This window comes from Condylura cristata, unplaced genomic scaffold, assembly GCF_000260355.1.
Source record: "Condylura cristata isolate star-nosed mole 26May11 unplaced genomic scaffold, ConCri1.0 scaffold00002, whole genome shotgun sequence".
Lineage (NCBI taxonomy): Eukaryota > Metazoa > Chordata > Mammalia > Eulipotyphla > Talpidae > Condylura > Condylura cristata.
The window spans coordinates 25,216,489-25,228,094 of record NW_004567103.1 but is presented as its reverse complement, the minus strand read 5'-3'; the positions used below and the strand labels follow the sequence as shown (position 1 = coordinate 25,228,094).

At 44.7% G+C, this 11,606-nt stretch overlaps 1 protein-coding gene across 1 annotated transcript in view; it reads left to right on the top strand.

The window, feature by feature from the left end:
* CASP10 (caspase 10, apoptosis-related cysteine peptidase) overlaps positions 1-9,826 on the top strand; it is a 23,600-nt gene extending 13,774 nt beyond the window's left edge. Inside the window, exons 5-7 of the mRNA XM_004674827.1 lie at positions 7,502-7,610; positions 8,781-9,282; positions 9,682-9,826. Of these exons, the coding sequence (XP_004674884.1) occupies positions 7,502-7,610; positions 8,781-9,282; positions 9,682-9,826 (756 nt within the window). The remainder of the gene's footprint in view (positions 1-7,501; positions 7,611-8,780; positions 9,283-9,681) is intronic.
* The last annotated feature ends 1,780 nt before the right edge of the window (positions 9,827-11,606 follow it).

Genomic DNA, 11,606 nt, shown 5'->3' with positions numbered 1-11,606 from the left:
TCTCCTCCGGGGGCAGGCGGGAATCGAACTCATGCGGAAGTGGCTTAAGCTTCTCAGTGCAGTGCTTTAACCCGCTGCGCCACCAGGGAGGGCCTTTCTTCTCCTTTTATGAAATGGATACTCCTGCAAAATAGTTACTCTATCACCACTTTTTATATAAAAAATAGAGTTTGCCTCATCTTTGATGTGTGGCAAACACACATGATTAGATGTGTGTTTACATTGTAAACATTGGTTTACAATACTATATAATTTATATTATCTAAGGGTATGACCAGCTCAGCTGTGGTCTCTGAAGTGCTATGGATTATTCTGCCTACAGCCTGATAAAGATGGGGGTAGCTGGGGTGTTGCTGGGAGTGCAAACTTTTGCGGTTAGCTGTTGGCTTTACATTTGTTCTCATATGATGGAAGGTGCCTTTTAAGTTATCTAGGCAACCCTCCTCTCTCCATGAAGTGATGGATAAAATAAAAGTCAACAAAACATCTTTTGCTTCACATGCATCTGAAAAGCTTTCTTCTTCTTCTTTTTTTTTTTTAAAAAAAGATTTATTTATTTGTGCATACAGAACTGGGGTACAGGCCAGAGGCTCAGGGGTGGCGAGAGGCTTCACCAGAGACAGAGTGGGGAGCAGAACAGGCAGATTGATGAAGTACACTGCTGAGGGGAGCAGCGGGTGGGCCAGGAGAGGTCTGCGACACCATGTGGATTTCCTCCCGGGCAGGCAGGAATTGAACTCATGCGGAATGGCTTTAGCTTCTTAGTGCTGTGCTTTAACCTGCTGTGCCACCAGGGAGGGCCCAGAAAGCCTTTCTTATATAAAAGAAAGAAAAAATCTGTAAAAGAATTTCCAACAATTGGATTTGAATAAGAATAAATTCTATTTCACATAACATGCCCTATTTTGTGTGAAAATTACATCCTGCTTTTCAGTGCCTTAAAAGAGGTGCACTTCTTTATTGAGTACTCTGTTCAAGGCATTAGGGATTCCCTCTTGAGAACAGTCCAGAAAAGACTGAGCCACATGATCATCAGACCTCTTTAGTCTTGCCCGCTACTCCCCTCAGCAGTATACTTCATCCATTTACCTGTTCTGCTCCCCACTCTGTGTCTGGTGAATCCTTTTGCAGCCACTGCACCTCTGGCCTATACCCCAGTTCTGTTTGCAAAAATAAAAATCTTAAAAAAAAAAAAAGAGACAGAGCATGGACAGGCAGTGAGTCACTTATTCACCCACTCCACTCTGACATAGAAGTTTTGGTGGGGTCTACTGAGGATGGAAAGAGCCAAACAGACTTAAAGCTGATTTGTGTCTCTGTCCTGGCTGACTTCATCAACAAAGGGAAGAGACAAAGCAGGGAAACCTGGGCCCTGGAGATGCAGAGCAGAACCCACTGGACTTCTGTGAAGCAGAAACATGGCTCTGTACCCAAAACAGCCTGGCTGGCCCTGGGCTGTAGCTGAGAAGGTTGCTGAGAAGGATTCTCTGGGTTAGGCAATGAGGCTCTGAAAAGAAAGGAAACTCTTTTTGGAAAGTGAAACTAACTTTCGTCAGAACTGGGAAATTCTGGTATTGCGCAGTCAGGGAGTGGAGTGAGGGCTGCCCAGCTTTGTTCTTACTCCAAGAAGATAAGTCACCAGCCTGAAGCCAGAAGCCTGGTAGGTTCTAGCGGGGACGTGGGTGTGACATGCCAGTCACCTCACATGGGTCGTCGCCACACAGCGACGGGCGAGTCAGGCCCTCTTGGTAATATCCCCTGTGGTGTTCTCAGCTGCAGACTAAGGGGCTGCAGAAGGACAACAGTGAAGGGATAAAGGCCCTCAGTGATGTTTTTGTGCTATATTCAGTGATATTAAACACTAATGAAAGCCCAAAATCAAAGCGACAGGTTACACTTAGGGAAGTCTACATGGCACTCCTGTCCCTCTTTTATTTCCTCACAGATTACCACTTTTATACTTTTTTTTTTTAGAGATTTATTTATTTATGGGCCCTCCCTGTTGGTGCAGTGGGTTAAAGCACAGCACTAAGAAGTTAAAGCCACTTCAGCATGAGTTCGATCTCCACCCCTGAGGTGATCCACATGGCTGGCAGACCTCTCCTGACCCTCCTGCTGCTCCTCTCAGCAGTGTATTTGGTCAGTCTGCCTGTTCTGCTCCCCACTCTGTCTCTGGTGGATCCTCTCACCACTACCACACCCTGCACCTTTGGGCTATACCCCAGTTCTGTATGCATAAACAAATAAATCTTTTAAGAAAAGATTTATTTAATTATGTATATAAGAACTGGGATACAGCCCAGTTGTTCGGGGGCTGGGGTGGGGGGATGGGTGAGAAGATTCACCAGAGACAGAATGGGGAGCAGAACAGGCAGATCTACTGAAATGCACAGCTGAGGGGAGCAGCAAGCAAGACAGGAGAGGTCTGCTGCACCATATAGGTTACCTCCCTACCTGGGAATTGAACTCGGTGCTGCAGTGGCTGTGGATAGCTTCACAGTGCTGTGCTTTAACCTGTTGTGCCACCAGGGAGAGCCCACTTTTATAATTCTTTTAAAGTTTCTCCTTCTGTTACTTTTGAACATACATATCACTCATACATTGCTCCCCTTTTTTTATAAAAGAGTTAGCATACTAAATACTATTCTTCATGTTACTTCCTTCATGTAACAGTATCTCCTGGAGAAATATGGAGATTGTCTCCATACTGTGCGGATGTATCATCATCTTTGCAACCAGTTCCTATTGATGGACATTAAGGTTGTTTCCAGTTTTAAGTCATTCCAAGCAATGACACAATAAATAGGTATGCTTGTGCCTGGTTCCCATACTTTTGTAGGTTTGTCTTTGTGAATTTGCTCCTTTGGCTGGAAGTTGTTCATTCCATCAGCAGCAAGAACTTTTTCTGTGGTTGGGGGTGGGGTATCTGCCCTCCTCTGTGTATTAACTCTAGATTTTTGGTCCTCATCCTAACTGTGAATTTTCTGTGTTTCATACATTTGCTGTTTTCTCAACAGGCGTCCAGACCAGATGAGGAAACAAAGCGTAATGGTAGGTGTTTCTAATATACTTTTTATATGTACATTACTCGTGTGGTAGGAATAAATATGTTTGAGGTAAACCAGGCAATTTGAGTGACTTGGCAGAAGTTCATACATTAGTAGAAAACTAATTTATCTTTATTCAGGGCAAACCACTGAGTGCAAGGATGCCACCTGGCTTTTCTGTGCATGGGGGATGGAGAAGGTGGGTGGTTTCTGGTGTTCTAGGCAGGCAGCTGTTCTTCCGCCTTCAGAATTAGATGTGTGGCTCCAGATGCTGTTTGCTTTCCTCAGTGGAAGAAACCGAAGGGCGGGACTTGGTGTGGTACGTTTAATGCCCTGAATCCCTATCTGGGAACCATGACATCCAGAATTTGCTACTGGGCCAAACTGCTTAAGAACAGATTTTTTGATGCAGTCTCTTTTGTGACCTGTAAAGTTTATCACAGCCCAGTCTTCATGCTTTTTTTGGAAATAAAAGCTTGAGAGTCCAGTAAGTCCCACTTTGCTAGGAGTTTCTGTTTATCTAACTGGGAGGTTGCATTTTACAATATTGATGGGAATTACTGCTACTGAATATTTGTCTTATGCGAGCTACCAGCTTAAGAATTCTCTAAGATTTGTCTCATTTAATCTTCCAGTCACCTGAAGATAGGTACCAGTTATCACCGTTTAGTAGTGAGGGAACCAAGACCGAAGAGGTCTAACTCTGCTAGAAAAGAGGAGCAGGGATTCAACCTACCAGTCTGGCTCTGCCTGTGTGCATATATAGGAATTCAGGCAGTTTCACTTGTCTGAAGAGTGAGGGGGTTTCTTTCAGTTTTGCGATTCTGACATGGTATCTCCTGGAGCATTACTTTCCCCCAAAGGAGGAGGAGTTTACAGGTGCTCTTAGGGCCAAGGGCTGCACACTGGATCCTTCTTGCTGTGTTCGCTGCTCTGGGCAACACTGCTCTTGCTCCCCTGAGCTGAGCACCCGGAACTCAGCCTTTATCATATATATATTTTTAAGATTTACTTATTTATGTGTACAAGAATTGGGGTTCAGGTCAGAGGTGTGGGGAGTGAGAGCAGAACAGGCAGATCAGCAAAGTACACTGTTGAGGGGAGCAGTGGGCGAGACAGGAAAGGTCTGCTGCGCCATGTGGGTCACCTCTGGAGGTGGGGGCAGAGAATTCAACTGGAGCTGAAGTGGCTGTGGCCAGCTTCAAGTGTTGCGTTTTAACCCGTTGTGCCACCAGGGAGGGTGTCAGAGACTCCTTGTCCCTGATCACGGATTACTGGGGGGCAGAACAGGCAGGATCTCAAAGTGGGAATGGCCTTAGCGAGCGGAGAGTCCTAGAAAAAGGGGAAAAAGGGGAGCGGGCGAGAGGAAGACACAGGAATGGGAGTTGGGTGCAAGTCTTCCTGCTCTGTCTTCAGCAGAGGTTTATTTTATACAATTCAAGCAGGCTGAGGGATGACATTAGCATATGAAATAGGCTGAGATCACAATCATCTTTTTTCTAAGAATAGTCTGGGGTCCTTTTGAGCTTTAGTTGAGATTATAACAGTTTTAAAATCAATCTGTCAAGGTTAAAACAGGTACATAGATTCACAAAGTTTAAGACTAATATTACTATATTTACCACAGTGAAGATTAACCAAAATAAAGTCCCTGAAATATTATCTATTACTTAAGGGTTTTCACTCTCATAGAGACATCCTAGGGGGTAAAGTAAAGTGAGGGCAGGAAGAGGAAATTTCTTGTAAATCAAATTAAGGTAAGGTTCTTTGAAAAACTTGTTAAAAGTTTAAATGAGTTTTCTTGAAGTCTAGATGGTAGAAAATCTGATCGGCTCTGAGTAGGCCACTTGGGTGAATTTCCATATCTAAAAACCAGATAGTAGGAAGTTTGAGTGGTTTTTTAGAAACTGAATGGAAGGCTAGGTGAGATAGAGTGATAAGACTTGGGTTTTCCTCCTGTCTGGCAGTGAGAGAGACTTTGCAATAACAGCCATTTGTTTTTTTTAATCAGCCTTTTGACGTCAAGAGGAATTGCTCACCCTGGTGCAGTACTTGCTCGTCAGGGCCAGGTAGCGCCTCCTGAGGCTGAGGCAATCCAATTGTAAGCTGAAGGTTGCTCAGAATATTTTGATATTACGATTATACAAAAAAGGGAGGTCATAATATAAGGTAGTGTGGAAATTCTGATTTTTCAGAGCATTTCCCCTCCATCCGTACTGTGTCTGTCGACAGAGGTTGCATAGTTTGTGTGAGGAGGGCCCAGCCTTTATCATAGTTGACAGCTAACTGAGGCCTCAGAGACCAGGGTCAGGTTTGCTGGATATTACTGAAAACTCCCTGAGGTATTTTTTCTGGAATGGATTCTTACCTCGCGGAATGAGGTAATCTGCAGGAGCACTTCATAGTCCTATGTTTGCCAACACCAAAGGCATAACTGTTACAGGGCACCCCAATGTGAAGTGGGGTGCCTGTCTGTGGGTCTTCACCAGCGCACTTACGATTCAATCGTATTATGGACACACTCAGAAGGTTAAATAATGGATTGATTTATAAGGAGAAAGGTAAGGGAATAACCCAGGGAAAGAGGGAGAGAAACACAGGTTAACTAGGATGTCCTACCAGTTCTGCTGACTTGGACTCCACCGGCACGCTGAAAACCGATTGAGCGCCAAAATGATCAGATGCGAACCACCAGGTCCCCCCAGAGCCGACATGTCCAGTTTTATCCCAACCTGGCTGCTCAGCTCCGCCCTCACGTCCCAGCGCACTTCTCCTTGGTACTGATGGGATTTGGAGTTCCAGCATCTGGAGTAGGGGCGGAGTCCTTGAAATCTGTACCTGTTACATAACTAGTTTAATCCTGGACTGTGGACTGATTCTTCTCACTCAAGTCTGGCCTCCGGGTCTTTTTCTGTTAACCTCTTTTTGGCGTCCCCACTGCCTCACTCTATTCAGGGGAAGATAAACATTGACTCAACCCAGCCAAGATTTCTGCAGGAACACTTGAGTAGCTGCATGTGATCCTAACTCCCAGTCTGTCCTCTATAAGGAAACCTCAGTGGGTGTGGAAAGATACTTGAAATTTCTGAATACTTCTCTTTTTTAGGTGCCAGAGAAACCCTGAACTCCATGCAGATGTTGGGAACATCTGCTAACAACAGCATAAAGGTGTGGACAGCTTTTTCAGTCTCCTCCAACTGACATCCAGCATTAATAAGACTGAAGCCTCAGAGCTGTTTGTTTCTGTCTTGGTTCATATATATATATATTATAAAGGAAGCTTAGCATTTTTTTTTTTAAGATTTATATATTTATACATACAGAACTGGGGTACAGGCCAGAGGTACAGGGGCGGTGAGAGGATTCACCAGAGACAGAGTGGGGAGCAGAACAGGCAGATTGACAAAGCGGGGAGACAGGAGAGGTCTGCCACGCCATGAGGGTCACCTCAGGGGCCAGGGATCAAAGTCACACTGAAGCAGCTGTGGCCATCTTGCAGTGCTGTGTCCTAACCCGTTGCGCCGCCAGGGAGGGCCCTTGGTTCCTTTTTTTTTCTTCTTCTTTTTTTTGAAGATTTATTTATTTGTGCATACAGAACTGGGGTACAGGCCAGAGGCTCAGGGGTGGTGAGAGGCTTCACCAGAGACAGAGTGGGGTACAGAACAGGCAGATCTACGAAGTACACTGCTGAGGGGAGCAGTGGGCGGGTCAGAGAGGTCTGCTGTGCCATGTGGTCACTTCCGGGGCAGGCAGGAATCGAACTCATGCGGAAGCGGCTTAAGCTTCTCAGTGCTGTGCTTTAACCCGCTGCGCCACCAGGGAGGGCCTGGTTCCTATTTTTAATCAACTGAAGCTACTTCTTTTCTGCTTGGTTCAAAGATACTCCATGTTTTCATGGCCCCATTGCAGCCAGTTCAACTAATTTGTAATAACATGCTGCACATGCTGTTTACAATAGTCTTAAAGTAATTGTATATATTTAAAAATTCCTACTGTGATGATATATTATTTTTATATTCAGAAATCAAGTTTACAGAAGAAATTTTTTTGTTTGCAGAAAACTCAGATTCTCCAGAATCCTATCAACTGAAAAAATTGATTCCCATTTGATATTTTTGTTTTGTTAGAGCCTGACCTGTGCTTGTCTTACTTGGCAAGTCTACAGAGAAGGATATTTTTGCATAAACCTTGGGTTTACCAAAGTTGAAATATATATTATGATTCTTAATACTTGAGAATTGATATCCTACGATCACACCAGGCAATGTCTGGATTTTAATTAGGACTTGGCATTTCACTTTGATATAATTTGATTCCATATTTGGACCAGGATCTTAAGAACTTTCTGCCCTTGGTATTGATAAATGAGGTGATAAATTGATAAATGGTTAGAAATAATAACCCATTAGAATGAGGGTTCCCCAGTAAGTGACTCTGTCTTTTCTTCTTTCAAGGAGGCCGATGTGTATAGGATGGATAGAAAACTCAGAGGTTACTGTGTCATTATCAACAACGAAACTTTTACCTCACTGCCCCCTCGACCAGGGACCCATTCCGATGCTGGTAAGAAAGTGTGGGATAGTGTGTCAAATGCAGCTTGGGGCTCTTCAATTCATTTTTGACTTTCACTTTTTGTGCAGTTTTCATCTTTCATTTAAATGTAAGAATGACATCATACGTGTTTTCATGTCCCTGATTTCCTTGGTGTCGCAGTCCACCTGGACTGATTTAACAAAATACCAGAAACCAGATGACATGTGAACAACAAACATTTATTTCCAACAGTCCTGTAGGCGGGGAAGTCCAAGGTCAAGACTGCTACTTGGGTGTTTAATGAGAGTCCACTTTCTGCAAGGTCATCTCGGAGTAACTTCACTTGGTGGGAGGGGTGAAGGAAGATCTCTGGGTCCCTGGTTCAAGGTACTAACTCATTTGTGAGCCCTCCACCCTCACAACTTCTTCACCTCCCGAAGCCCCACTTTTGATACTCCCACTTTGGGATTTAGGATTCCAACATGTGAAATTTCAGGGCAGGGGGAGGGGATTCAAATGTTCAGCACTTGGGATGCCACCTGTCTGCCTAAAGAGTGGCCGCTGTCCCTGATCTTTACTCCTCGGTGGCCTGCCGGAGGGTTTGGTGAGTCAGTCCAAGAGGACCAGGTTTGAGTTCTGCCTCCCCCACGAGCCAGCCTGGGATGGGGAGATTCGTGGGGCTTCAGTTTCCCCCTCTGCAGAACAGGATGAAATTCTGTCCTATGCTGGTTCTCAGCAGCCTTGTGGTAGCACTGTGACTATTATAAGAAGGCAAATTAGGCCTTCCCTGGTGGCACAGCGGGTTAAAGCACAGCACTAAGAAGCTAACGCCACTTCTGCATGAGCTTGATCCCCGCCTGCCCCGGAGGAGATCCACATGGTGCGGCAGACCTCTCCTGACCCGCCCGCTGGTCCCCTCAGCAGCGTACTTCATCGATCTGCCTGTCTGCTCCCCACTGTGTCTCTGGTGAAGCCTCTCACCCTCTGCATCTCTGGCCTGTACCCTAGTTCTGTACGAATAAATAAATAAATCTTTAAATTAAAAAAAAAAAGAAGGCAAATAAACTACAGAATTTTATGAAGTAAAAATAAAGCCCAATGTTTCAGGAAATTTGCTATGCAATTCCCCATCAGCAATCTGACCCCTTTATTTTGCTCAACTTCACTTCATTGTCTTTCTTTCCGTTACCCTTTTTACAGAGTTCCTGCTAGATGTATTTGAGTGGCTTGGGTTCATTACAGAAAAAGTTGATAATGTGACCAAGACAAAGCTTGAGGATATTCTGAAGAAATATAAGGACCTTCCAGGCCACGCTGATGGAGACTGCTTTGTGTTCTGTGTTCTGACCCATGGGAAACATGGAGGAATCTACACTTCAGATGGGTCCTTCATCTACACTGAGAAGATCATGTCTCATTTCACCCTCAGTCAGTGCCCTGGTCTGGCAAACAAACCCAAACTCTTTTTCATCCAGGCCTGTCAGGGTGAAAAGACACAGCCTTCCATTTCCACTCAAGCAGATGCTATAACATTTGAGCACCAAAATCCTGAACCTCTCTCTCTTCAGAAAGGTCTTCCTGATTGGGTGGATATCCTCCTTGGCCAGTCCACCTTCCCTGGCTATGTTTCTTTTCGGGATGTGAACACAGGCAGCTGGTATATCCAGTCTCTCTGTCGTCATCTGAAGGCCATGGTCCCAAGGTAAGAGTTTTGATTTGTTCCGTCCACCCACTTACCTGTTAACCCAGCTCTCTACCTATGAGCCATGCATCCCTCCATGCATCCATCTGTCCATCAAATAGCTATCCACTGCCCGTCCGTCAAAACATCCATCCCTTTTCCTCCACATGTCTGTCCATTAACAAACCTATATTAAGCACCAGCAAGTATTCTTAAACATATACTGTAGTCGCAAATTTTTATATAATTTTAACTTTTCTTTTTCAATTTTAGAAGTATTCCTTTATATTTGGTGGGATTCCAGTTAGAATCTGGGCATGTTAGACTTGGGAGAGGCCACCTATGTTTAGGGTGCTCTTACTCAAACCTGATACGTGATTTCTGTTTCCTGATTGAAAATAATTTTTTCTCTGCTTATAGGCGTCATGACATCTTAGCCATCCTCACTGCTGTCAACAAAGATGTGAGTGAAAAAGAGGATTCATCTGGAACAAAGAAACAGATACCCCAGCCTTCTTTCACGCTGCGCAAAAAACTCATATTCCCTGTGCCACCCGAACAGTAGACCCTAGAGAGTTTTCATCAACTTTTAGACTTGAAAGGAACATCTCTCTCAACCTCCTACCCAGTGTAAGGTTCAGTGACAGATGTTCTCTACCTGTTATTCTAGTGCTAGAAAATGCCCAGTTCTCAGACATACCAAGTCCTATTTCCTTGCACCAGTGTGAATGTTGGATACTTTCTTTGTTGGAGCCTTGGGTGGTACTCATGTTTTTAGTTGTGCACCCAGAAGGAAAAAGAAATCATTTGACCTCGATTTGTACATCTTTGAAGTAAAAAATGATGGCCACGTATACATTTATGGTTCCTTTGGCCTTAAGAACCAGTGGCCTTAGTCTAGCCCAAACCTCTGTGTCTGACCACTCCTTGTTAACTTCTTCCTCCTCTGCATCCCCTTGTTTTGGACATTGGATGATGACAAGGCCACGGTGCTCTGACCTTTCTGTTCCCGTGTCCTAAGGGTTGTCTATGATGTAAGACGCAGGAGTGTTGGCTCTGGGAAGGCGACAGCTTGATGTGAAAAGGGGCGTGAGCCCCCACACTGGGAGCAGAAACATTACAAGCTGATATCAAATTCCGTGTTAGGTAGAAGCTTTTGGATGCCAGTAATGGACTGTTCAATTCCAACCCACTAAAACAAAGAAGGGGACTTATTATTATTATTTTTAAAGATTTATTTATTTATACAAGAACAGGGGTACCGGCCAAAGGTGTGTTTGTGGAGTTGGGGGGGGGAGCATGAGAGGATTCACCAGAGACAGAGCGGAGAGCAGAACAGGCCAAATGACCAAAATACACTGCTGAGGGCAACAGCAGGTGGGTCAGGAGAGGTCTGATGTGCCATGTCGGTTGCTTCCCTGGCTGGGGATCAAACTCCTGCTGCAGTGGCTGGGGACAGCTTCATAGCGCTGTGTTTTAACCCCTCGTGCCACCAGGGAGGCCCAAGAAGGGGACTTACTGCCTCTTTCACCTGCAAGTGCATGGAATGGTGGTGTCAGCTTCAGGTGAGGATTGAATCAGGACACACTCTGTGGTTCTGCAGCTCCCTCTTGTCAGTGGTCCTCTGGGCTGGCAGCTGCAGGTGCTGAGGGCAGGCAAACCTCTCTCCACCCCCCCTCATCCCATCATTAACCTGGTCTGCTCCTCTGGCCCAAAGGACAAAGAGAGAGAGAAAGAGAGATCTTGAAGTGATGATCCTCTCCCCTGCAACAGAGGTGTGGCTTATGCACTTTGCCTTTTTACAGAAGCCTTATGACTTTTTAAATTAAGGTTTTGAACAGCATTATGTGTGTGAGCTTTGTTTTTCAATTTCAAGAGAAGTTTTCTTTTGTAATTCTTAGAAGAACGGATATTAAAAGTCCTCTGGTTAGGGCTTTCGTTATAGATGTGGAAATGGAGTCTTGAGAAGTAAATCAATCTGTTAGAGCCCTCTGACCAATTACAGTTTATAGGACTGTATGTCCCTCCCAAGTGAACTAGACATGCAGAGACTTATACACATTGCCTGGGGTGTGCAGATGCTCGTGGTCGATGTCAAAGAATGAGCAAAAATAGTTCAGGGATGCCTGACTTCATGACTATCTGTGCAAGTTAATGTACTATGAGAAATATTTGTAACAACCTTCTTATAATATAACTAGGAATTACATGTAAACAGAGCTTGACCAAGGAGACTAATCTAATACATGTGTCAGGAAATCTTCAGCTGTTCACACAAAAGCACAGCTAACAGCAGTGGTTTGTCCAGTTGGAATACACAGCTTTTGGCCAGCCTAAAGTTGCCT